Source organism: Micropterus dolomieu, linkage group LG01 (assembly GCF_021292245.1).
Source record: "Micropterus dolomieu isolate WLL.071019.BEF.003 ecotype Adirondacks linkage group LG01, ASM2129224v1, whole genome shotgun sequence".
Classification (NCBI taxonomy): domain Eukaryota; kingdom Metazoa; phylum Chordata; class Actinopteri; order Centrarchiformes; family Centrarchidae; genus Micropterus; species Micropterus dolomieu.
Genome location: NC_060150.1, coordinates 52,966,577 through 52,990,459, shown reverse-complemented (window position 1 = coordinate 52,990,459; position 23,883 = coordinate 52,966,577). Strand labels below are relative to the sequence as shown.

The 23,883-nt window shown below is 41.0% G+C and overlaps 3 protein-coding genes across 5 annotated transcripts in view; 2 read left to right on the top strand and 1 right to left on the bottom strand.

Moving 5' to 3' along the window:
• Window positions 1-4,355, top strand: part of akt3b (v-akt murine thymoma viral oncogene homolog 3b) — a 29,892-nt gene extending 25,537 nt beyond the window's left edge. Inside the window, exon 14 of the mRNA XM_046047239.1 lies at window positions 480-4,355. Coding sequence (XP_045903195.1) covers window positions 480-565 — 86 coding nt within the window. The 3' untranslated portion in view covers window positions 566-4,355. The remainder of the gene's footprint in view (window positions 1-479) is intronic.
• pus10 (pseudouridine synthase 10) lies at window positions 3,539-17,011 on the bottom strand. Of its 3 annotated transcripts, none has more exons than XM_046047217.1 (18): window positions 16,631-17,011; window positions 14,989-15,123; window positions 14,579-14,866; window positions 14,413-14,499; window positions 13,145-13,179; window positions 12,916-13,030; window positions 12,151-12,212; window positions 11,876-11,921; window positions 10,790-10,854; window positions 10,625-10,710; window positions 10,398-10,523; window positions 10,260-10,316; window positions 10,085-10,161; window positions 8,752-8,807; window positions 8,503-8,620; window positions 8,105-8,247; window positions 6,846-6,945; window positions 3,539-6,135 (listed from the first exon to the last, which is right to left on the bottom strand). In XM_046047217.1, the coding sequence occupies exons 2-18, from the start codon at window positions 15,112-15,114 to the stop codon at window positions 6,097-6,099; spliced, it is 1,626 nt and encodes a 541-aa protein (XP_045903173.1). In that variant the 5' UTR covers window positions 15,115-15,123; window positions 16,631-17,011; the 3' UTR covers window positions 3,539-6,096. The 3 variants fall into 3 exon arrangements, with proteins under 3 accessions (XP_045903173.1, XP_045903165.1, XP_045903158.1); XM_046047209.1 differs by lacking the exon at window positions 16,631-17,011 and adding an exon at window positions 16,432-16,572; XM_046047202.1 differs by lacking the exon at window positions 16,631-17,011 and adding an exon at window positions 16,368-16,571.
• cct4 (chaperonin containing TCP1, subunit 4 (delta)) lies at window positions 16,719-23,631 on the top strand. Its single transcript, XM_046047226.1, has 13 exons — window positions 16,719-17,017; window positions 17,848-17,900; window positions 17,995-18,084; window positions 18,186-18,294; window positions 18,698-18,962; window positions 19,159-19,291; window positions 20,304-20,443; window positions 20,544-20,640; window positions 21,523-21,633; window positions 21,826-21,956; window positions 22,534-22,768; window positions 23,262-23,375; window positions 23,470-23,631. The coding sequence occupies exons 1-13, from the start codon at window positions 16,900-16,902 to the stop codon at window positions 23,482-23,484; spliced, it is 1,611 nt and encodes a 536-aa protein (XP_045903182.1). The 5' UTR covers window positions 16,719-16,899; the 3' UTR covers window positions 23,485-23,631.
• The last annotated feature ends 252 nt before the right edge of the window (window positions 23,632-23,883 follow it).

Sequence of the window (23,883 nt, the reverse complement as noted above, 5' to 3'; positions counted from 1 at the left end):
TCAGAAGATGAAACCATTTCAGAAGATGAAACCAGCAATGTTTCACATTTTTACTCAAAAATTCATCGATTATCAGAATAGTTGTCCGTTAATTTTCTTTTGATCGAAAAGTACATACATACATCGATTAACCGACTAATTGCTGCAGCTCTATTCACAACTACTGTAGCTACAACCTGATAATGCGATAAACAAACATTAAATGTAAGTCACATGTTCAAAGAACAGGCTACTTGCAGTCCTTTTACACCAAAGGTTTTGTCAGCTGGGAACTGAATCCAAAGTGAAACCTTCTGTCTGAACCGAATCAATGAGAGCCTAAATGTTCGAATCATTCATTCATTCTTGGTCCAGAGCCAAATATCTTGACAACTATTTCAAGGATTGCTGTGAAAGCTGTGCTTGACATGACATACGTATTTCCTATACTATCCTATCAACATATAATGGCTGTTGTGTCTCTGTTTCTGTCTCTACAGACGACGAGGACGGGATGGACGCGGCGGACAACGAGCGAAGGCCTCATTTCCCACAGTTCTCCTACTCAGCCAGCGGGCGGGAGTGAGCGCTCGGGGCCCAGCCAGCCAGTATCGTACCCATTCGTGGCCATTTTGAGGAAAACACGTAGCCATTTTAGGGAAAAAAAATACCAGTCTCCCCTCTTTTTCTCCTTCTCTGCCTCCTCACAGATGGGGAGAAGTCTTTTTAGGGACTTTAAAAGAGGTTTTTGCACAGTGGGATAGACTCCAGCCGGTCTCCCCACACTAAAAAATAAGTCTCCTACATTTTCAGCGCTATTTACTGCAGAAGGCAATGTTTTTGTTATTTATTTTTTTCTCTTTGTCAGTATTAAGTTGTCGACCCGGGTTGCGTTCATCTTTATTTTTTGTTTGATGTTCTGCCCTTTTTCTTTTTGACTTTTTGCACTTGGTTTGGAAGAGCCGTTTTAGGGAACAAAAAACCAAAAATGTTGCCTTACGTGTGCAGATGTTTCGTATCATACCGACAGGGTGATTTTTGTTTGTTTGTTTGTTTTTGGGAGAGGGCGGGCGGTTTTCGGGGTTGAGAATAAGTGCATGGCTCGTGGATCACTCAAAAAAAAAAACAAAAAAAAACACCTACAAAAATGTTTTCTCTCTCATACATTTGCCATGGCAGCGCACATTCCCCAATCCCATGGCAATGAAGATCACCGTCTACAGGTCAACAAAAAACAAGCAAAAGAAAGACGAGCGAGGACGAGTCTGTATCATTCCTTTCATTGTTGCAGTGTTACTACTTTGCTGTTGTATTTTTTCAACCCATGTTTTTTTCTCGCACTCTACTTCTAAGTTGTTCTTTTACTTTGAAACAGGAAACACTAAACTGCCAGAAACTGCACAGTTCACTCAGGCGCCACAGAGCACAACCGCGTTCAAACTCAGCTAACCGCTCCAGCTTTCCACAGCCGGCAGGGGAACGAGGCCTTTCTCTGCTTTCTCACCGCTCCTCCTCCTCCTCTTCACCTCCTCACCTCCGCTCTTCTGTTTCCTCATCGTAGCTGTAGGACTAGTGGAATGGGTGTTTACACAGGGACATGTGGCTTAATGTATGTATGTACTGTATGTATGCGGGACAAGGGGGTTAACCATATGCTGTCATAGCACACACACACACACACACACACACATATATATTCACACTCAGAAACAGGAAACAGCTGTGAGTTCTGCGTGCTGATCAGACTGAAGTCGACAGTTTACACCACACAAAATCAAATTAGTTGTTTTCTTAAACGAACAGAATATCAGAACGCCAAGTGTGTTTGTGAAACAGCAACAGTTGATGTCAGGTGAAGTACCGCACAGTAAATGTGTTTATCCACTCCGACTCCTTAAAGCTGTGGTATTTCTTTCTGCCTGCCTAGTAAAGCATAAACTGAACAGAGAGTCAGTCAAATTTCACAAGTGTTTTTTTTCTTAATTGTAAGCTAAATCCACATCAGTCACTCAGCAGCTCGAGTTCTTCTAATTGCAAATAAATAAAAGGAGGAATGTTAACCCCCCATTTTCCTCCTACTAAAAAAACTCTTCATCCATCGAACAGACCAACAGTTTCAGTGATATTTCTGGAAAATAGGAGGTTAAGTGGAGCAGTAGCACAACCTAATAAATCATGTCATAACTATGAGCATGTTAAAGGAGTAGTTTAAAACTAAATTAATCCACTAAACCAGAATGTAATTTTTCTTGTAGTTTCAGTTAAGTTTCGCCTCCTCTACGAGGCTTACTGCTAAAAACCTTTCGGTATCCTGGCAGCGTTTGTATTTATAACTAAATCAGAGGGGGTTAGGGTTCGGACTGATGGTTGTGTTCGTGCAGTAAGGTTACGCAGCGCTTAAGTGATATGAGTTTGGAATCGTGGTGGGATTTCCTCAAAACAAGAATATTTTCTCATAATAGGAAATAAACACTAAATATGAGAGTAGAGGCCTTCACGGGTCCATTTAGAACCCCAGTGGGTCCAAAGGATTTAGTCTAATCAGGTCAGTTACAGTCCTGTTGCACAGCATTGCAGCATTTTGGATGACATATATAATATGTGCACTTGTGGATTTAGGTGGGTTTACCACAGGTCTGCTTTGGTTTCAGTTTAGTAGTGAGCCTGTAGACCAGACTACAATCCCTGGCAGCAACACATCCTGCTTGTATTTACAACTACAAGCACAAACTTAGTGAGTCCTGGCCTCTAGTGGTCTGAGAGGTGCACAACACTTGGACAACCCTGAAAAACCTTTGATTCATTCAGAGGTTGGTACCGAACACAATGAACTCACTGCGTGGATCAAAGTTTAATGTGACTTTTTCGGCCATTTCACCTGTGAAAACACATTTGCTTTGTTTCTGGAAAATACTGCCGACTTCAGCTGCTCTGCAGAAATCAGCTCACACTCTTCAGGGTTCCTGCACACATCTGGAAAGGTTCAGAGGAAGAATTTGGTGATTTCCAGGTCTTAAAAGCTATTTGCAATTGCTACAGATTTTGGAAAATTGTTTGTTTTCTGCTGCCCTGTCATCTCATACTCTTGAAGTTCATGTGTAAAAGTGATGAAATAGGTCAGAGACATGAAACATATCGAAGAGCAAGAGTCTTGTGACACTTTTGGACAACTTTGGACCTTTGGGCAACTGTGTGGGAACCCTGACAGCATACACAAGGCTTTCATTCATGTTCACACACAAATACAACAGATAAAAACAAAGACTGTTTTTAGACGATAAATCAGAGTGAAGATTTAATTTATCACACAGACACTAACAGAAACGAGGCTTCTAGCTCCAGATGCAGGGGTTCTGTTCCCCGTGTATCCTGTTAGTATTGTGGGGGGGGGGAAAAAACTTTATTTATACACACGTATATGTTTCTAGATCTGAACTGAGGGTATCAATAAATCACTAATCATGTCACAGTTCACGAGAAAAACTGAGCCATGAGACACTCATGTATGAAGACTGTGAGGACTGCCAGTATAAAAAAGTCGCCCCCAAACTTGTTGATGTAAATATGCAATGCCTTTTTATTTTTATTTTTATTTTTATTTTTTTGGGATCTTTAGTGGCATCTTGACGGACGAGACAAACTTTTTCCTTTACCCGTGTGACTGTACTTCAAGCTTGCTGATGAGAATAACAACAACAACCACGATTCAAAAACTGCATTTAAAAAGAAGAAATAATTTTAAAAAAAAGACAGCGTCAAAGACTGGACCCTTCCATTTATATATATATTTTTTTCTGCGTTGATACACGGACTCGACTAGTTATCGTCCACGGAGGGTGTTTCCATGAAGACAACCCCCCCTCCCCCCTGCCTTCCTTTTGTCGCCATGGACCCCAAAATGGATCGACTCCCAAATTTCTGAGGACATGACTGTAACTGTGGAGCCTGCACTGTCGTTTGTTTCCCTTCACCCTTTAAAAAAAAAAAAAAAAAAAAAAAAAAAGGACAAAAATACAAAAAGTGGGACCGTGGCTGACATTTTTTACTTTTTTTCTTTTGCAGTGCTGGTTTCATCAGGTTGTTCCAATCCCATCATCCCTTGCTCCTCCTTTTTTTTGTACCATAGTATTTGTTTTATTTATGTTTGTCATTCTAGGCAGTGTTTCCTTGTATGTCGTTAAAAAAAGGCACCTCTTGAAAGTCGTTGAAGGATGATGATGATGGATGCATTAACTGAAGTCTCTTTTTATTCTTTTTTGGATCGTTTGCTTGTTTGTTTTCTTACCAAAACATTAGGGCAAGAACCCAGTAGTGGACTTGCATTGGCGTGGTAGTATTTATTTTGAATTAAATTAAAAGAAATACATTTCAGGGTTTCTGCTGTTGTGACTCTTTATTTCAGCCGTTTCTGGATCTTCTCTGCCTGTCGGAGGCAATGACCATCAGCGTGGAGAGAAAAAAAAAATGGCGTCTTGGTTTTTGTCAAGTCCAGATTTATTTAAAGAAAATCTGTCACGGCTGTGTTTCAGGCCAAATTCAAGGAAAACAAAAACAGACTGAAGTTCATTACTCCTCAACTCTGTATCCAACATAACAAAACTTGCTAATATATAACCTGCATGTACTTCACATTAGAGGTGACCTTTTTCCAGCATCCCACTGGAGCAAGTGTCATTATGAAACCTGAGATTTGACACCAAAAAGATCCTTTTTGATACAATAATTTTGAGCAATATTAACTTTTTTTCATAGAACAAAAGAAGCAAACGTTCTCAAATGTGTAAATGTTGTCTAATCAGCCTTTACAGGAACTTCGCCAAAATAAAAGTCTCAAAGTGGCAAAGTTTTAATTTTAAATCAGAATAGCATACCAAAGACTAAATGAAGATCAATAATCTGTCCACACATTCAGTGTCGACTCCCATTATTTGACAGTTTTCTGTACTCTGGTTTATATGGAAAAGTATTGGAAGTTTGAGACCCACATAGAATCTGATTTATTCAGATTAACACCTCTCAAAATATAAAGAGACTGTTGTTTCTAGTATTTGTCATCGTATTTGCTACAGATTTTAAATTTCTGATTGTGGTTTTATTTTCTGTCTTAATTTGTTTTCAGTTCATTTTGTTGTGAAAAATAATTAGCAGACATTTGAAACTTGGTTGAGGTACATGATGTGGACATTATGTCTACTTTGTCAGTTGCTTTGCGGTTGCATGGAAATACAGAGATTGAATTGATTTCCACCATGCAACAATAATGTTAATTTAGCATGCTAATGTTAGCATCGCTCGTGCATAACAGCATGCGAATATGGTAGTCCTCAGCTCTCTTCCCTATGCAAACCCTGGAGGTGAAAATCAAAACATTATTTTTACATTTTGTCATGAAGTAGGTTGTTGAAATATGTTGTTTTGTTTTGCCAGCATTGGAAGCACACAGCTTGGATAACAGTTAAAAATACATTGTTTGGATTTTACGGTTTGCCTCAGAAACGATATGCTACTGAATCATGGAGAACGGTGCTGAGACTGCAGATGGAGCTACATGAAACAAAGTACAGCTGAGTCTAAACATGTAGAACTGAGCCTGACTAGCTGAAATGTCCTAAAATGGCCACCATACACAGGATGAACCCTCTTGATTTACCTCTGGTGCCACCCTCAGAACAAAATAGACATTTTGGTGGTAACGAGCAAAGAACACAAGTTGTTTTTCCATTTTTCATCCATACGATCAAAATAAAAATCTAGCATGTGACTTGCCAGAAACTACACAACAGAATAAGATCACGAGAAAGTATTACTAAACATTTTCTGTGATACAACTGAAGACACGGTCACGTTTGATGCGTTTTGATCAGAATCCAGAACCAAAACATCAACAGACCAGGTGTCACAAAGCAGCCAGCAGGGCTATCTGACTGGAGTTCATGGTTTCCTCTTCAGCTCCAACCAGCGTCCACACCACGTCATGGTTTCAGTCTCAGACACTCTGATCCTGGTCGATGGTTTGGTGTAACGCTCCCACGTCATCGGCTGCTGACGGAAGCAGTTCGCTCTCACCGAGATCGAACCTGTGGCCTCTCAGATACAGGACGAGGCCGGCGGCAGCGTTCACTCTGGTATGGACGGAGGCCAGTCCACGTCCACAGACTGAGAAGAAACACACAGACATGCAGATTATATTCAGCATCCAGGGATCTACAGCTGTTTGATGTTTAAAGATAGCAGGAACATAATCTGTTCTATGGAAGCCCATTTCTGCTACAGTCATGAAAGTCTTTCCAGTCATAACGCAAATAAACACAACTCGCGACTACTACAGAGGTATGAAACCAAAGTTAACATTTAATTGCAATAAAAGGATCAAACTGATGCCGAAATAACTACAGCATGTAGCCGATTTGTTAAACATTTGAATTATTGCTTTGTCAACAACTTTTAGAATGTTTGTTTTCTAAATGGAGTTCAGGTCAATCAGGCCTGTGCTAGGCTAACTTTTTCACAGTGCAACAATAGCTGGAATCAAGTAACAGACACATTTTCTGAACTTAACCAGGTTGCTCATCTTCCGCACTTACTTTCCTCCAAGCAATGTCCAGTTTTTATATAATTATGAAGTCATTATTTTGAGAAAGTTTTCATTATAATGACTTTCAGGATTTTTTTTTGTTTCATCATCACAGTGGCAGAAATGGACTTCCATATATCCAGAGCAGAAGAAGATTTATTCAGATGAATACCTCTAAAATATGAGTTTTTAGTATTTGTCATTTAATTACTACATATTGAAAATTTCTGAATAGATTATAATCCCATATTGTTGGAATTATATGTATTGTTTGATTTTTTTTTCACCCCACCTCCACGTCCAGCTCCAGGATGTCGGTTTCTGTCTTCAGCAGCTCACACAAGTTGGGTTTGGTGCGACCAAAGTCTCCGTGGACGAACTCTTTGATGTAACTGTTGGGTGACGTTCAGGGTGGAATAAGACGACTAGCTGTACTTCAAGCTTATTGATAACACTGCACATTAACAGTTAATATATTTATAAGATTTGACTTATAGTGTGATGCCTGATTTATTCTTTGCTTATTTGCACTGACTTGTTTATGTTTTATATACAGATTGTCCTAAATCACTGTGTGATGCTAATTTTTAATTTTATCTCGACTAGTTTACATTTTACATTGACTGTAAAGCACCTGTATTGATAAGTTCTATACAAAATAATTATAACAGCTAATTCTAATGAAATCATTCTTAGAATGATTAAAGTTGTGCGGTGGGGAAAGAAGTATTTGTAAACCTTGTACTAAAGTAAAAGTAACAATACCGCAGTATTGAAATACTTTGTTACAATTAAAATCATGCATTTCATTTTTTTCTTAAGCAAAACTTACCAAAACATTAAAGGTCCGTGCGTGAAGTATAATTCATCTGCAGTTGTTCTACTTGCGTTAATGTAAATGTATACTGAACAGTGCGAGTTCATTTTTCCAGAGCCGATGCTACTTAAAAGATGTTGTGTTGTTGTCGCATTGAATGAAGACGTGCGATGTAATTTAGTGCACCAAAGCGTCGGCTTGTTCCATTTTCCTACTTGTACAATGGGAAAAGAACAAGAAAGTCTAAAACCCGGAAACAGAGACCGCTCGCCTTCAAAATAAAAATGTCTCACACTGTTCAATAAACATTTGCATTAGAGCAAGTAGGACAATGAAATTAAGAAATACCCCCTAAACTGGCTGTTTTCATCATACTTCACGCACGGACCAGAAAAGCACTCATTATGCAGAATGGCACTGATTTTTCAGTTTTAACTATTGGATTATAATTATTATATGCATTAATTGTAATCATAATGCATCAAAGGTGGACCCAATTTTTTTTTATTTTATAAACTTGATCTGCTGGGTAGCTCGTTTTTTATAACTTCAAAACATTTGGGTTGATTATTTTTCTGTAATGTTCATCTCAATCTGCAAAGTGAATACAATACTAGAGTAAATGTACAGTTACTGTCCACCACTAAAGTTAAACTGTGTCTGAGATGACCTGAAAAAGCCTTTCCATTTTTTTCCCCCACTGTGGAGAAACAACAGATTTGATGGGAGGATACGTCCCGGCCTGTGTCTTCAGCCCCAGGTAGAAGTGATGAGAGTCCAGGAAGCGGGTGTTCATGTTGTGGATGACGCGCTGACGAACGGCCAGCGCCCGCCGGTGCAAAACCCTCAGAGGAGTCTTCTGGTCCAGAGTCAGATCCTGCAGGATGAAGCCCACCGTTTACTTTATATTCTGATCTTCATCCAGTCAGTGAGTTTATTCCAGGTGGTCTCTCAGCACCCTCACTGGAGATACTGATTCTCCATTTGTAGCTTTTAAAATGATCATATTACCAAATATATATTCAAGTCAGCCTAAAGGCTCTTTTAATCTCTCGGCTTTACATAAATAAAATGACGTGTGTGTGTGTGTGTGTGTGTGTGTGTGTGTGTGTGTGTGTGTGTTTGTAGTGACCTTGATGTCGTCGAGGAAGGTGAGGTCTTCGCTCTGGATGGGTTTCTGGGTCCAGATCAGCGCCGTGTACGACTTGGTTTTCTCCTCCTCTCCCTCCTTCATCCGACTCATGGCCTCTCTACAGTTTGCCACATAACACACTTTGTTTTCTCAACTGTCTTTTATATTTATTTATTTTATTACAGATACTACTTAAAAACGCAGGGGCAGTTTAGTTTAGTGTGTTTGTACGGTTTCATATTTTCTCACCTGGTAACGATCTGCAGGTCTCTCACTCGGATTTTGTCGGAAGAGTTGTTAATGGTCTAAAATCAAAAAACAAAAAACAAGGTTAGTGGTCGTAAAGAACATGTGAGGACATAAAACACGGTATCTGCGTAGCTCTGTTAGTGTTATGAGAGCTTTCAACAAAGAACGATTAAGAGTCAACATCAGCTTTATAAAATCTGTCAGTCCAAAACTTCAGCACAGTTAAATATCTGAAAAACTACCATAATCATTGCAGTTGATATTCAGGGTTCTTTCTCATTTTCCTTGAACCTATAACCTTTCCCCCAGTCCCGCCCTCTGACCTAAACATCCTCCCTTTTTAGACTGAGCTGAGTATTGATGTTTTGTTTCTGTCTCTGGATTTTGAAGTTCTGCCTTATGGTTTTGTAAAAGTCGTATCTACCTCCTGAGGACTTTTATGAATGCAAGTTAAACGAAAACAACAAACACAGAAAGACTGTTCGGGATCAATGTGTCTACCTTCCCTAAGTCAGTGGTTCTCAAACTTTTTCCTGTCACGACCTCCTTTCAAAATCCTAAAAAAGTTCATGCCCCCCCAACTACACGTAAATAGAGTGAATTCTTATCAATCTTTAACAATATTGCGGGCGCAACAGCTAAAAAGGAGCCCCGTTGATTTGATTGAAATGAAAGGATTCAGGTCAGCTCAATCTCATCAGAAAACTGTTGTTTTTTTTTATCTCCCTAACAAAAGTCATGTTCATTCAACTTTAGGTCAGCTGGTTAGAGAACCGCCTCCCCATGTGAGCCTCAGAGTGAATAAGTCAGTAGGCAGGTTTCCATCCAAATGTAGCACAAATCTGAACAGCATTTTAAGAAAATCTGCTAATTTATGTGCTTTTCCACCCACGATTACTGCAAACATTGGGAGTTGGTTCATGGACATAAGCTGTAGGTGGCGCTAATGCTTGTGGAAGAAAAGGGTGCAAAAAGATGACATAAAGGTGCGTTGGACTTCATGCGGCGCTGACTTAACGTGATGCATGCTGGACTTGAAATAAGGCATGCTGGTTAGAAATTGTGTCTGACTTTCACTGGCGCTGCAACACGTCACATGACCTCACGGGAGCAAGGTTGCTTTTCTCTGGAACCACACTATTGCCTGATCTCAGCTCACAGTAAGCTGATGCAGGTAGAATGTGTTCGACTTGACGCCGCTGTTCTTCTTCCCCGCCCCTGCAGTCACCTGCAGCTCACGTTAGACTAGACTATCAAGTCGGTTTTTTGGATGGAAACCCACTAAGTGAAGCGTTTAATGCAGTTTGTGAGGTGCATGCCGGAGCTTTGGGACCTCCTGTAGCTGCTTCATCTCCGCTTTGCTCAATCTGGATTTGTGAGGATTCAGCAGCTCCATCGCAAACGGACGACCTGCCAAATAAACCAAAACTTATAAATAAAAATACTGCAGGTAACAAAATGTGCAGTGACAAGTGCTGCTTAAGAAAAGAAAAAAAATTGCGCCTCACCGTTTCCAAGAGTCCGGACATCCACATCCTCCCTGCCAGACGAGGAGAAATTAAATCCTTTAAAGAAACACAAAGGGGAGATTTTCATGACACATTCAGGATCACTTCATCCAACTAGCCATCAGAGTGTGAACTCACCGCTGGCTCTGAAGGAAGACAGGATGGGCGCTGCGATCAGCTCCTCCACCGACGACTCCATCCTCCTCTCCCCATCGATCACCCAGGGAGTCTGAGGCAGACTGCGGCAGAACTTGTTGTACCTCCCTGGACAACAGGAAGAACATCAGGAGCGAAAACTCACCCACTTCTGATTCTGAATTCAGACGACAAAAATGGAAAAACATTTTCTGGGCGTCCTACGATACCTGCCACAAAGACAGACACGTGGAGACACTGGACATCCTGAGGGATGCAACTGCTGGTCGCCGCTGCTGGTGGACAAGGGGAGTGTCTGAAAATAAAAACAACAATCATTTAAAACAGCTTTTAAGGAAAAACATCAAGAACTGAGATACAAAGGTGCTGCTTACTTCAGAAATTTGGCGTCAGATATCTTTTCCAGAGCTTTGACCACCGCCATCCTGGTGAACACCGACTGCATAAAAAGAAGACGTTTTTATTAGTCCGGTAATATCCAATAATTGGTCAGACATAAACCGTAACTGTAGCCTTTCATAAACCATTTGGATATTTTATTTTGTACATTTAAAGCTGTAATGTTCCCTCACGTCTGTTCTGTTGTCTTCAGTAATAAATTCATTTTAATTGTCTAATGTTCTTTCTATTCAGTCACAGTCTATAATGCTGGAACAGGTCTGTATGTCGGTACTGAAGCAGCAGAGATAATCAGTGTTTCCTGAAAATATAATAAACTATTTCTGTGCATTAAAGGATAAATCCTGGATGTAAAAAAAGAAATAAAAAGACAATGTGCATCATGAATAACTGCCATCTCTTTGCTGCATCTTTCTCCTGTTCCCCTGTTGGGAGTAGAGAGTCCCTCCATCTTCTTCAGAGGCCTTTGTAACAACTTTATTAAATCCTACCAATTCACCATGCACTTCAGGGCGTCCTGGCAGTCGAGTGGATAAAACCCATCAAACTGCAATGGGGACCCATGTTGCATGTCGTACCGCTCTGTCTCACCTCATTTCCCCTGTCTCTCAACTATCCAATGAAGGCAAGAATGCCCAAAAAAAAGAGAGGAGTCTTGTCGTCAGCGTGAGGTTACCAGTCAACCAGCAAAAACTCCAGGAAGTCACTGCTCTCCGGCCAAGAAACAGCCTGGAACATAACCCTCCAACAAACCCTGTTTTTGTTTCCAGTTTTTGTACGGATCAAACAAACAACGTATAACGGGTTGATTACCGAGCTTTAGAGCTGCTGCTGGGTGGATTTTGTTCCCTTCAGAGCCAGGCTAGCCGTTTCCCTCGGTTTCCAGTCTTTATGCTAAGCTAAGCTAACCCACTCTGGGCTCCAGCCAGACATGAGAGCGGTATCGATTTCATCTAACTCTCGTCAAGAAGGCAAATAGGCTTAGTTCACAAAATGCCCAACCTTTCCTTTCATGTGTCTGAAGGAGACAATAACCTTGAACTCATCAACACCTTCCTCACCTGTTTGTTCTTGGTGGGTTTGAAGCAGTCAGGACATGTTGATGAACTGTGGGAAGGACAGAGCATCATTCAGTTTCTCTGCTAGACATCAAACTCCAACACAAATATTTAAGACATAAATTGTGGTTCTGACATTTAAACTGCTAACTGGTGCTGATCATTAAAAGGTGATGCTCCATGTATTCTATTTGAATTCTGCTTTTACATTCAATCTAAGGTTGCGTCTGTCACATCACAGCTTTTTCCTCTAGATCTTCAGAGAGATCGGGACTCACAGGAAGTGGCAGTCAGCGTCCGTCTCTGGGTGAGTGAACTCCACGCCGACCTCGAACAAACTCTGGGGAAAATAATAATAATAATAATAAACGAACAGAAATTCAGCTCCATCTGTGAATATCACATTTGCAGTGCGGTAAATTATATTGTTTAATATGGCAGAGGGAGAAAAGAGAAGTCAAATTCTTTTAAAATTCCAAGACTGGCTGTGAAAGAGTAAACGAGTAATGCTTCTTTCTTTGCCGACCTCTTTGCCCTTGAGCTCTAAAACCCCAACTTGCCCACAATGAATATGAATTTTATAAAAAATTTAATTACATGTTTAATTTAAAAAGTCAAGTATGTAAATGATTTAGAGCCGCAATGAATAGTCGATCAAATGAAAATTAATCAACAACTATTTTCATAATCGATTAGTCATTTTAATCAAAACCTTTGCTCATCTTCTTAAATGTGAGACATTGCTGCTATTCTTTCTTATTTATGAAGTAAATGAAGAGTCTTTGGGTTCGGGAATGTTAGTTGGACAAACGGAAAAATTTTAAGCCGTCCCTTTGGACTCTGGAAAATTGTGATGAGAATTTCTTTTTTTTATTGAAATTTTATACACTAATTGATTTATCATGAAAATAATCAGCAGATTAGTCGATATTGAAAATAATGATTAGTTGCTGCTCCAAAATGATGTATGTATAAAAACATCATTCCTTAAATAAACTTAAATAAAACAGGATTTTCTCCTCTTCATGAGGGCGGCGCCCTACCCTGGTAACCACAGCAACGCCCCCCAGCTCCTTGGCGACTTGTCCCTGAAGGATCCACTTGAAGGCCTCCTTCACCTGGATGACGTCGTCCTTGTCGAGTGCAACGCTCTTCTCTCTGAATGAGCGAAACCAATGTGCCAGAGTTAGAGCGAGCGTGCGATCCCGCGTGACGCCTGACTGCACATGTAGTGATGTTAAAAATGTAGGAGCCAAAGACAAAGTCCTTTACCTCAACTCCTTCTTCACATGAAGCCAACAGGAGTGCTGCAGGATTAAAAGAAAAACACCCATCAAGAGACACATTAAAATCCTAAAAGTGGATCACATCTATCCAGTTCTGGAGGTCTTTACGCTGGCTTCCTGTCTGTCAAAGAACTGATTTTAAAATACTGCTGCTGGTTCAGGACCAAAATACATTTCTGATCTTCTGCTTTGTTACGAACCATCCAGACTTCTCAGGCTGTCTGGGATCACTCAGGTCTGATTTCTGCCCCCAGAGTCAAAACTAAACCTGGAGAAGCAGCGTTCAGTTTTTATGCTCCGTATATCTGGAAAAATCTGCCGAAACTGTCAATTATTTTTAAATCAAGACTGAAGACTTTTCTTTTTACTGCTGCCTTTTATTAAATCAAATTCAAAGGCAGATTAATATCTTACATGTACTGTAACTTTTACTGTCCTGTTTATTTTCTATTTGACTGTTTTATGTTACTTTTTTTTTTTAAAAAGTACCTTGAGTTGCCTGGTTGTTGAAATGTGCAGTACAAATAATGTGACAGAAACGTCATCAAATCCCATGAAAAGACTCAAACCAACAAGTCCTGCGTGTGATGTCTCTTCTCCCTCTGAGCCATAGAGCCACATTGCTGTCCAGAAACTATTAAAACCCATCAGCGAGCCTGAAATGTTCCTTCACCACCATGAACACTGTAGTTTATTCTGACTCAGTCCAACATACACCGTCCTGCTGCCCCCAAATACTCACTAGAGCACCACATGTGGATTCATCCGCTGTTGAAAATAGTCCCCAACAAATGCACTCTTCTGTTTGTTTACTAAAAACTACAGTGAGCAGCTGTTAAAGAAAATTACTGAGCCTTTTAAAATGAAACAATTTTTTTGTGAGGTGTTTTTAAAGATATGTCTTCAGAAGGAACCAATGGTTGATATTATTGGTTGGGTCTTTTCATTTTCACCCTTATTAATAATGTTTGCCATCTGGATTTGATTGTCTGACAACACAGCTCACAAGTACAAGGCTTTTTGTGTAGCCCTCTTTTTTTAAATTGTCTACTCGCTTCTCAAATGTGAGAATATGATGATTCTGAAAATGTCATATTGGGCTCTGGGAACACATGATTGCATTCATTTTTCAAGATTTTCCAAAATTTTAAAGACTAAATGATGGACCAATAAATTGAAAAGACGATTAACAGATTTATTAAATCTGTTGATCATTAGTTGTTATTAAATGGCAACGTAAACACACAGACTGACCTCGCGGACGCACAGCTGAGCAGGCAGAGAGACAGACAGCACCAGGGTGTCAAACTCGTACTTTTCTGCCTTCACAGCCTCCGCTATCTGTGAACACAGAACAAAACATCGAGTTCATCTGAGCCATGATCCAATCAGACGCTGCACTCACTGCGGGGACACACACCTTTACCGCCTGGGTCGTGCCACAGAGTTCCTGCAGGATCCCCAAACACACCACGCACACACACGACTCTCCGTCCTTCAGTTTGACAGAAGCAGCAGTGTCCTCCTCTGACGGAGCGTCGGGCACACTGGGCTCCAGTTTAGCTCTTTTACTCGGTGGGTCATCAGGTGGTTCTGATTCAGCTGCATCATGGGATTTGTTGTTTCCCTCTGTAGACTCTGCTGCTGCATCTTGGGATTTGCTGTTCTCTGTATTGCTGATGAAAGCTTGAAGTTCATTGAGTGTATCCTGTGTGAGATGAACAACGACACAAGGCATAATGGATCAGTAACTGGTATTAAGAGAAGGGAACACCAGCCATTTTAAAACATCGTACCAACGTAGACGGCTACAATCAGGATGAGTCTAACCTGTTGGGGTCGTCGGTAGGCAGCCTGAACGCTCACACAGCAGAACCTGAGGACGCAGCGAGCGCAGCAGCCGGCCGACAGCAGCTTCTGGACGATGGGTTTATCCTTTTCCTTCAGCGGCAGCATGGCTCCAGACTGCAGGAGGCGCAGAGACATTCATTAGGAAACACAGGTGATCAGCACACATTGATGCGTTCTTCAGTCAAATAATTTCTTAAAAAACAAACAAACAAACAAACAAACCAAGGACATAAATAAAGCTGGTTCCCAAATAGGAGAGATTAGAACGTTTCTCATTATCTTTGTGGTAAATTAAACTGTTTGGGTTTTCAGACTGTTGATCAAACAAGTGTTAAGACATAATTTCAGGATCTTGGAACTTGATAACCGTGATGTGATGTGCAAGTGTCATTATTTTTAATATTTTTGCATGCTAAACAATCGGTCAATTAGTCAAAAATAATCAACTGATTACACAAAAGTACGCCTGAATCTAAATCAAAAGGTTCTGGTGATATTTATCAGTAAATAATGTCCATGGTGATGTTTGTGTGTTAAAAAACTTCCTAAGACTCATGAATTGCATTTGCAGACATCTGTACAACATCTGTATCAGTGAAACATAAAATTAAGATTGTTTTTACAGTTGGAAAATAAATTAAACAAAATGTACATATCTTGGTATTAGAGTTATAATAACAACCAAATTTGAGGGATCCTTGTCAAAGATGTTTATGCATGTTATATGTTCATGTAAAAATGTTCTGACTTGCATTTAATATTATTTATTTATTTTTGCACATTATATTTGTTGATTTTTGTATTCTTGTACATTTTAATCTCTTTACTTTTTCTATATTTATGTCCATGTGTACTGTTAAGCGTCATTATATGCCAAGGCAGATTCCTCGTATGTACCTGGCAATAAACCCAATTCTGATTATGAAAACCACAATTAACCACCTGGTTTCTTCAACTTTCACTCAGGAGCAAAAAATTCAACCTTTGAAGTAATGATTCGACATGTATCCTGATCATTATCGATACGAAATGGTTTTATCGTCAGAACATTTCTGATATCGACCAGCTCTAAATATTGTGAGTCCAAGTTCCCATAAAAAAAGTGAACATTAAATTTTGGGCATAAGTAAGTAACTTAGAATTACAAACAGCTACTCTTGCAATATGCAGTGTACATAATCATTAGCTCTGAACACCACTGTTGTGTCCCAGAGGCTCAAAACAGCCGCTAAAGCATGACTTGTCTGCAGACTCTGCTGTCTGCTAAGCTAACATAGCTAACACTGATAACCATAACCATAACGAGTTCATCACAAACATCACAGTGAGCCGCTGCCAAACGCTCAACACTAACTTACCGGACACAGAGATTGCTAATTCACGAAGATATGAAGTCAGTGAAAACAGAAAGGGTTCAGTTACTTGTTAACATGCTCGTCCAAAATGCTTCTTCTCTGCTATTTCAGCCCACAGGGAGACAAAGCTAATCAACCCAGAGCAGTTTGTCTCAACGTCATGAGAGAAATGTCGTCTTTAGCAACGAAATAGAGACTCCATCAACCCAGCATATCATAAATAAGCGCATTCGTGTTTAATGTTGGCACACATTTAAATATTTTACATTTAAAAATCAGCGTGAATCCATTCTGTCACATCGGCGATCAACGCATGATGTCTGCAAACGTCATCCCCAAGCGCCGGGTAGTCTAACAGCCGGGTCCTTCTTCGCTACGCAGCAGCCGGTGTCTCTGGAAGGTTCTGACTGGGACCGGGTGGAGATACTTTAATCTGAGTCCATCCGCCGCTGAACCGCCGTGTTTCAGCTCCGGAGTCCATCTCTTCTTGTTCTAAAGACTTATCTTAACATTTATCATCGATTATCAAGTCGCGATGCCAGAAGCGACGGCGGCACTGAGAGCCTCAAACCGAGGCGGCAACAAAGGAGGGGCGTATGTGGACCGCGACAAGCCGGCCCAGATTCGGTACAGTAACATCTCTGCGGCCAAAGGTAAACTAAAATACTTAACAGATATTTTAAACAGTTAATAGCCTCCCAAGGTTTCACCTTTCGGTACTGTGTCATGGCGCTGGGATGGGCTGGGTAACGTTACCGTTATTCATCTTCCTGGTCCGAAATATAATTCAATAAAGTGCCAATTTAACAGTCAACCCCGCAATAAAAGCACATGACAAAGTGGCTGCGAAATATAAGAGATCTTTATTAATTCAAGAGAATCAGCTTTTCATTTCGGCATATATGACTGCACAAGATACCACTCTTATTTTAATGAAACTTCACCTTAAATGTGGGATACCTACGTTCCAATATAGCTGAAGTGAACGTTAAAGTAGTAAGCAGACAACAATTTCCAAAAATTGTGATGCAAGACCCCAAGAGTTTGTTCTGGTGTTTTCTATCCCTGCAAGATGCTCGTGACTCGACACAATCTCAGCATTAGCTAGCTCAGTGGCCCAAAGGGCTGCATACTAAATATGGCCAGAAACGAAGATGCAGGAGACTGAGTCCTAAAATGTTTATTTAAATTAAAAGGGGAAGTTCTTATGAGGCAGGTTTGTACTAGTGTTATAGTAATATCACATTTAGTTGATAACGTGGAAACTGGATTTTGTCAGCCTGATTTTTTTAGTTTCAGCATTTTGGTTTTGCTTCTGAATTATTTATGTTCTTTGTTCATTTTACTATCATGAAACATGCAACATTTTCTATGTATACTAAATAAAACAAGCCCAATCTTAATATTAAAAAGCTTTTGTTTTGTGTCAGATTTGTTAGTTGAACGTGGATGTTGAGTTGATCGTTGTCTCCTTGTTTGACAGCTGTTGCAGATGCCGTCAGAACAAGCCTGGGGCCCAAAGGCATGGACAAGATGGTCAGTAAAAAAAACTTTGGCTTCAGGCTAACTTCACTTAGCTCCTGGGTCATAAATATGCTTTCTAAAGCAAGTGCTTTTTTATTTGTTTCAGATCCAGGATGAGAAAGGTGACGTGACCATCACCAACGATGGTGCCACCATCCTGAAGCAGATGCAGGTGCTCCACCCTGCAGCCAAAATGGTACGTTCATGTTTTGGATGCAGAATTTTTAGTTTCATATACAACATGAACTAGGCTCATAGTTGTTTTTAAACCCCTGGATTGAAATGTGTGTGTTTCAGCTGGTGGAACTATCCAAAGCCCAGGACATTGAAGCTGGTGACGGCACCACCTCTGTGGTGGTGATTGCCGGAGCGCTGCTGGATGCTTGCTACAAACTGCTGCAGAAAGGTAAGAGCTGCAGAGTTTAGAAAACAGACTCCAAATTTAAAAACGGATTGCAGTTATTGTGAACGCTTATCTCGGAAACAGAAGGTGGCATTTTGAAAATGAGAAGATTTAAATATATGCTCTCATGAGCAGATTCAGTTAAATGGTAGACAACAGTGGAAATTACATTCACAATTTCACAGAGCTCAAATTGATGTATTATATTCAGTCCAAAGATATTTAATTTAAAATCATGTAAAACTGAAAAAGCAAATAACCAGATGTTAGTAGCTGAAACCAGAGAATGTTCCACATTTTTGCGTTGTAAATGACTTGTATAATCAATGAGTCACATTTTCTGCAAATTGATTATTGTGGTTAAATTGATTCAGCGCTAGTGTTTACATGTTGTCCCGCCGGCCAGGTATCCACCCCACCATCATCTCGGAGTCGTTCCAGAAGGCCGTGGAGAAAGGTGTGGAGGTGCTGACGGACATGAGCCGGCCGGTGCTGCTGAGCGACCGCGAGACGCTGCTCAACAGCGCCACCACGTCGCTGTGCTCCAAGGTGGTGTCGCAGTACTCCAGCCTGCTGGCACCCATGAGCGTGGACGCCGTCATGCGAGTCATCGACCCGGCCACCGCCACAGGCGTCGACCTGCACGACATCAAAATCATCAAGAAGCTCGGGTGAGTCTAGCTGCTCCATATCACAAATCATTTTCAGCAGCTGCTTTTAAAATGTTTGTTTGAACTGGTTGTTTTTTAAAAAGAAATGTAAGTGGAGATGCATTCAATTTGCCTTATATATAAAATGAAATTACAAAGGGGTTGTAAACCTACTTCTACCTGCATTCATCCTCTGTGTGTCGTCTTATGTTTCTAGAGGGACCATTGATGACTGTGAGCTGGTTGAAGGCCTGGTGCTGAACCAGAGGTTGGCCAACAGCAGCGTGACCCGTGTGGAAAAAGCCAAGATCGGCCTCATCCAGTTCTGCCTGTCCCCTCCCAAAACTGACGTGAGTCACCTGATAAATATCAGCTCAGAGGAAAGATTGCAGCTTTTCTGGCTACTTTTAATGGTGTTTAATGTTGCACCTCATATGAAGGCAATACGTCTTATGCCGCGTGCATAAAAGATGATTTTAAATCCTAACCCATTTTTAAAAAAAAACAGACAGACGACCGAATAAACGACAGAATAAACCGATATTTAATACCCTTAATTGTAAGAACTCAGTCCAGATGGAGGACCAGATCCTTGGTGTTTACTAAACAGTTTGTCTGTTCACGGGGGCAGACTGTCGTCGTCAGTTGGTTGCACTTGTGTTTGCTGTGCACAGACAACAAAAAAGAATCAAACTGTGGATGAACTTGAGGCTGAGAAGAGGGAATCAGCAGGTTTATACATTTTATTGCGCGAGTCGAAACACAACACGCTGGTGCCGCTTCCCGGTCAGCTTGCTCTCATTGGCTGTTCTGGGTTTGTGATCGGGAAGCCTCCACAGATCCAGTCGGCGACCTTAAGATTATATCTGTAAACCCCTCACACTACAGGATCATTTGGGCAGATTATCTGTTCTGACCAGCCCACTTATCCTCTGGTGTGCGGCCAGCATTAGTTGTGGTTCCACCGTTATGCGCTGCATCAGATGCAATTCTTCCTAAACAAAACTTTAAACAGGACATGTCTCAGTTTCTAATTCAAATGAGCTTGACATCATTTATTTGGACTTTAGAACCGAAATATGAGTGAATGATGATACTGAGTTATCACCCTATTTGTTTTGTTATTTTTTTTGTTTCATCTTTGCATAATAAGTACAACAAAAAGAATTGTTTTTAAAAAGCTAATTTGCCTCTTGGCACACTTTATGCAAGATTTAATGTGTTTCAGCGATCAGAGCTATCACAAGTTATTATGTATTTTTTGAAGATTGAACTGGAGAAGCATTCCCAATTTCTTGCTACTCATGGCATTGAAAAATTCCTGACATGGTTCTTACTTCCGTCTGTGTTTTTGGTGTGCAGATGGACAACCAGATCGTGGTGTCAGACTACGCCCAGATGGACAGAGTGCTGCGGGAGGAGCGCGCTTACATCCTCAACATGGTGAAACAGATAAAGAAGGCTGGCTGCAACGTGCTGCTCATCCAGAAGTCCATCCTCAGGTAGCTAACATGAGAACAGATTCTGGTGTACGTGTGCTTCAAACTGGAGCGATGGATAGCAAACATGTTTTTATACCAACAACAAACTGTCCTGTGACAGAGACGCTCTGAGCGACCTCGCCCTGCACTTCCTCAACAAAATGAAGATCATGGTGGTGAAGGAGATCGAGAGAGAGGACATTGAGTTCATCTGCAAGGTGAGTGTCATCAAAATGTCTGCAGCCGCACTGTGTTTCTGCTCAGAACAGCAGAAACTACAGATGACAGGACACGTCCGTCAGCAAACACAACGCACAGCCTTTCGGTAACTATTAAACTGCAACCCAAGCTTACTCACGCGCTTAATCAAGTTTATTTATTTTTATTTTACAGTGCAAAATCACCAAAAAAGTCTAAACTTAAATGCTTGAATTAACAATTTGCTATCACAACAAACCCCCTAGACTCCATCACACACACAGGTGCAGTGAGGCTGTGGGAGTGTTAACCCAGAGGTCTGTTTCTAGTACTAATACCAACCTCACTTTGATAATACTCCACTACAAGTTCTGTATTCTAAACCTTATAAGGTAAAAGCATCCAATTATTATAGCTACATTTACAAGTAATGTTTCCCATGATTGTTTTACTATTAAATCTGATGTTTCTGCATTAATGTGTGTTTCATTTTACCGCTGTAGATGATGAGCCGTGTTGCACAGCCCTACTTCCATCACTCTCTGAACCACTGCTGATCAGTTTAGTTTGGCTCATAGTTCAGTTCTCACTACCTGTGAACCTGAGTGCCTGTTGGGCTTTAATAAAAGAACAACTGCTTCCAATTGGGAAAATCAAACTTTAGAAAGGAGCTGCATAGTGCACTCCGCTGAATAATAGTAAAAACTTAGTAAAAACAGGTGGACATCTCTGCTCATGAGGAAATATTTGGGCTTAGATGACCATGACATTTTTGTTTTCTCTTTAGTTTTTATACTGTTAGACTTTTCAAGATCATTCTCATTCATTCATGTAATTATTTCTTTGCAAATAAAGGCCATTGTATGATAGTAAAGTAAAATAAAGTGTCCCTTCCCGTCCAGACTCTTGGCACCAAGCCCATCGCCCACATCGACCACTTCACTCCAGAGATGCTCGGCACAGCAGAGCTGGCGGAGGAGGTCAGCCTGGACGGGTCCGGCAAGCTGGTCAAGGTACGCTTCAGTCTGAGTCTTTGGACTGTGATTTTGGGCGATTCAGACCTGTTGTTATAGCAGTTTTCAGGTCAATGACTCATCATGCTTAATGTACAGACTGTAGCCAAACACTGGAACCCAGAATAGAAAAACGGCTCCAGTGGGAGAAGCTGAATGTGAGACACGTTGGTAACCATTTGCTCCTCGCAGATCACAGGCTGTGCCAGCCCCGGCAAGACGGTGAGCATCGTGGTTCGGGGCTCCAACAAACTGGTGATCGAGGAGGCAGAGCGCTCCATCCACGATGCGCTGTGTGTCATCCGCTGCCTGGTCAAGAAGAGGTGGGTTATTTCACAAACATGTCGGAAAAGTAAAACTGAGAGAAACGCTGAGAAATAGTCGAAATACAACTTTGAACACTGACAGTACAGGCACAGAGGTCCTCTTACAAAGGCGCTCTTGCATAGTTTCATCCTGCAGGAGCGTAAGAAACAGAGGAACAGTAATGTGGAAAGCTCTTCTATTCATTCCTGGTTGTCTCAGCAACTTGGCCGGAGAGCATTCACACACACATTACATATCTAAAGAGGAATACTGGGAAATAATTTTACCTTTGAGTATTAATAACATTGTACTCAAGTTCATTGTTATGATACATGTAAGAGTGACATCTTAGAAGTCTTGATGCGTCAACAAACGCAAGCAGGCACGTGATCAGACGGGTTATAAACAAAACCCGCAGGCCCGTCAAACTCATTTGGAAGAGAAAATTAAGGCGAACCGTTAAATTATTACCCAGACTGTCTATTGTAAAGACAGCAGTTTACAGACTGACTTCCTGCTTCAACTTTTACCTACTGTACTATTTATTTCAATCACTTTTCTTCATCTTCTTTCTCCTCCTCCTCCGCCCCTCAGAGCTCTGATAGCCGGCGGCGGCGCTCCAGAGATCGAGCTGGCTGTGCGTCTGGCAGAGTACTCGCGCACTCTGGGCGGCATGGAGGCCTACTGCGTGCGGGCGTACAGTGACGCCCTCGAGGTGATCCCCTCAACGCTCGCCGAGAACGCCGGTCTGAACCCCATCTCCACTGTGACGGAGCTCCGCAACCGGCACGCTCAGGGAGACAAGATGGCCGGCATTAACGTCCGCAAGGTCTGCTCGCAGTCCCCCCCCCCCCCCCCCCCCCCCCCCCCTTTCATTAAATGTTAATGTTCATGAAGAAACATAGTGAGGATCTAGTATTTAGACTGTGAATAAGTTATTTATCCAATAAAGAAGCTAAGTTCTTGCTTTTAGTGTTGGAATTTGTTGCGTTCTTCTGTGTGATATTGTAAATTTGAATATCTTTAAGTTTTGAACTGTTGGTCAGACAAAACAAGCAATTTAAAGACCCTTCCCTGGGCAAAATGTTGACAATTTCCTGACATTTTGCAGCAAAATAATTAGCAGATGAACTAATAATTAAATAATTAGTTGCAGCCGTGTTGTGCATTGACTTAGCATTGGGATAACCCATCAGTGATATAGCAGTGATACTATAATTACCTTATACAATAGGCAGTTCTTCCTCCCGTCATTTATGTTTGTCTTTGCTGTTACCTGATAGAAAGATTTGACTGACCTGTTTACTGTGTCTGTGTGACAGGGAGGAATCTCCAACATCCTGGAGGAGCTGGTGGTGCAGCCTTTACTGGTCTCCACCAGTGCTCTGACTCTGGCCACAGAGACGGTCCGCAGTATCCTCAAGATCGATGACGTGGTAAGACTCAACGTCCTACACTGTGGATTTTTTTTAAAGTAGATGTATTGTAATGAGTCCATATTCATGCTTTCCTGTTTTTGTCTCGTTACAGGTGAACACCCGTTAAGAGATTTGAGTTCTGTCCACTAAGCCTGCTCTTACTGCGAGGGATCAGAGGACTCGCCGACCTCAGTCTGTTCATATTCCCGCTGTAGTTGTTACGTTGCGTAATTTAATAAAACAAAGGCTCTTTTTTTTTTTTGTTCACACTCAAGCTGATGCCTGTGTGGTTATTTTATCTTCAATAAGTTAAACCTCTGGGTGGTGGCCCTTTTTTTAGAGGGTCATGAAAAATACAGTCTCTGTTCAGAATTTTTTGATAACTTTTTTTGATGGTCTTAATTCTGTTTTCAGATAAAAAAAAAATAATTATTTAACCCTTAAAATGGCTGCTTTTAAAGTTTACATTTATACAAGTGTGCTTCTCTTAAGTTTAGAATTGAAGGTTGTTTGCCACTGCAAATCT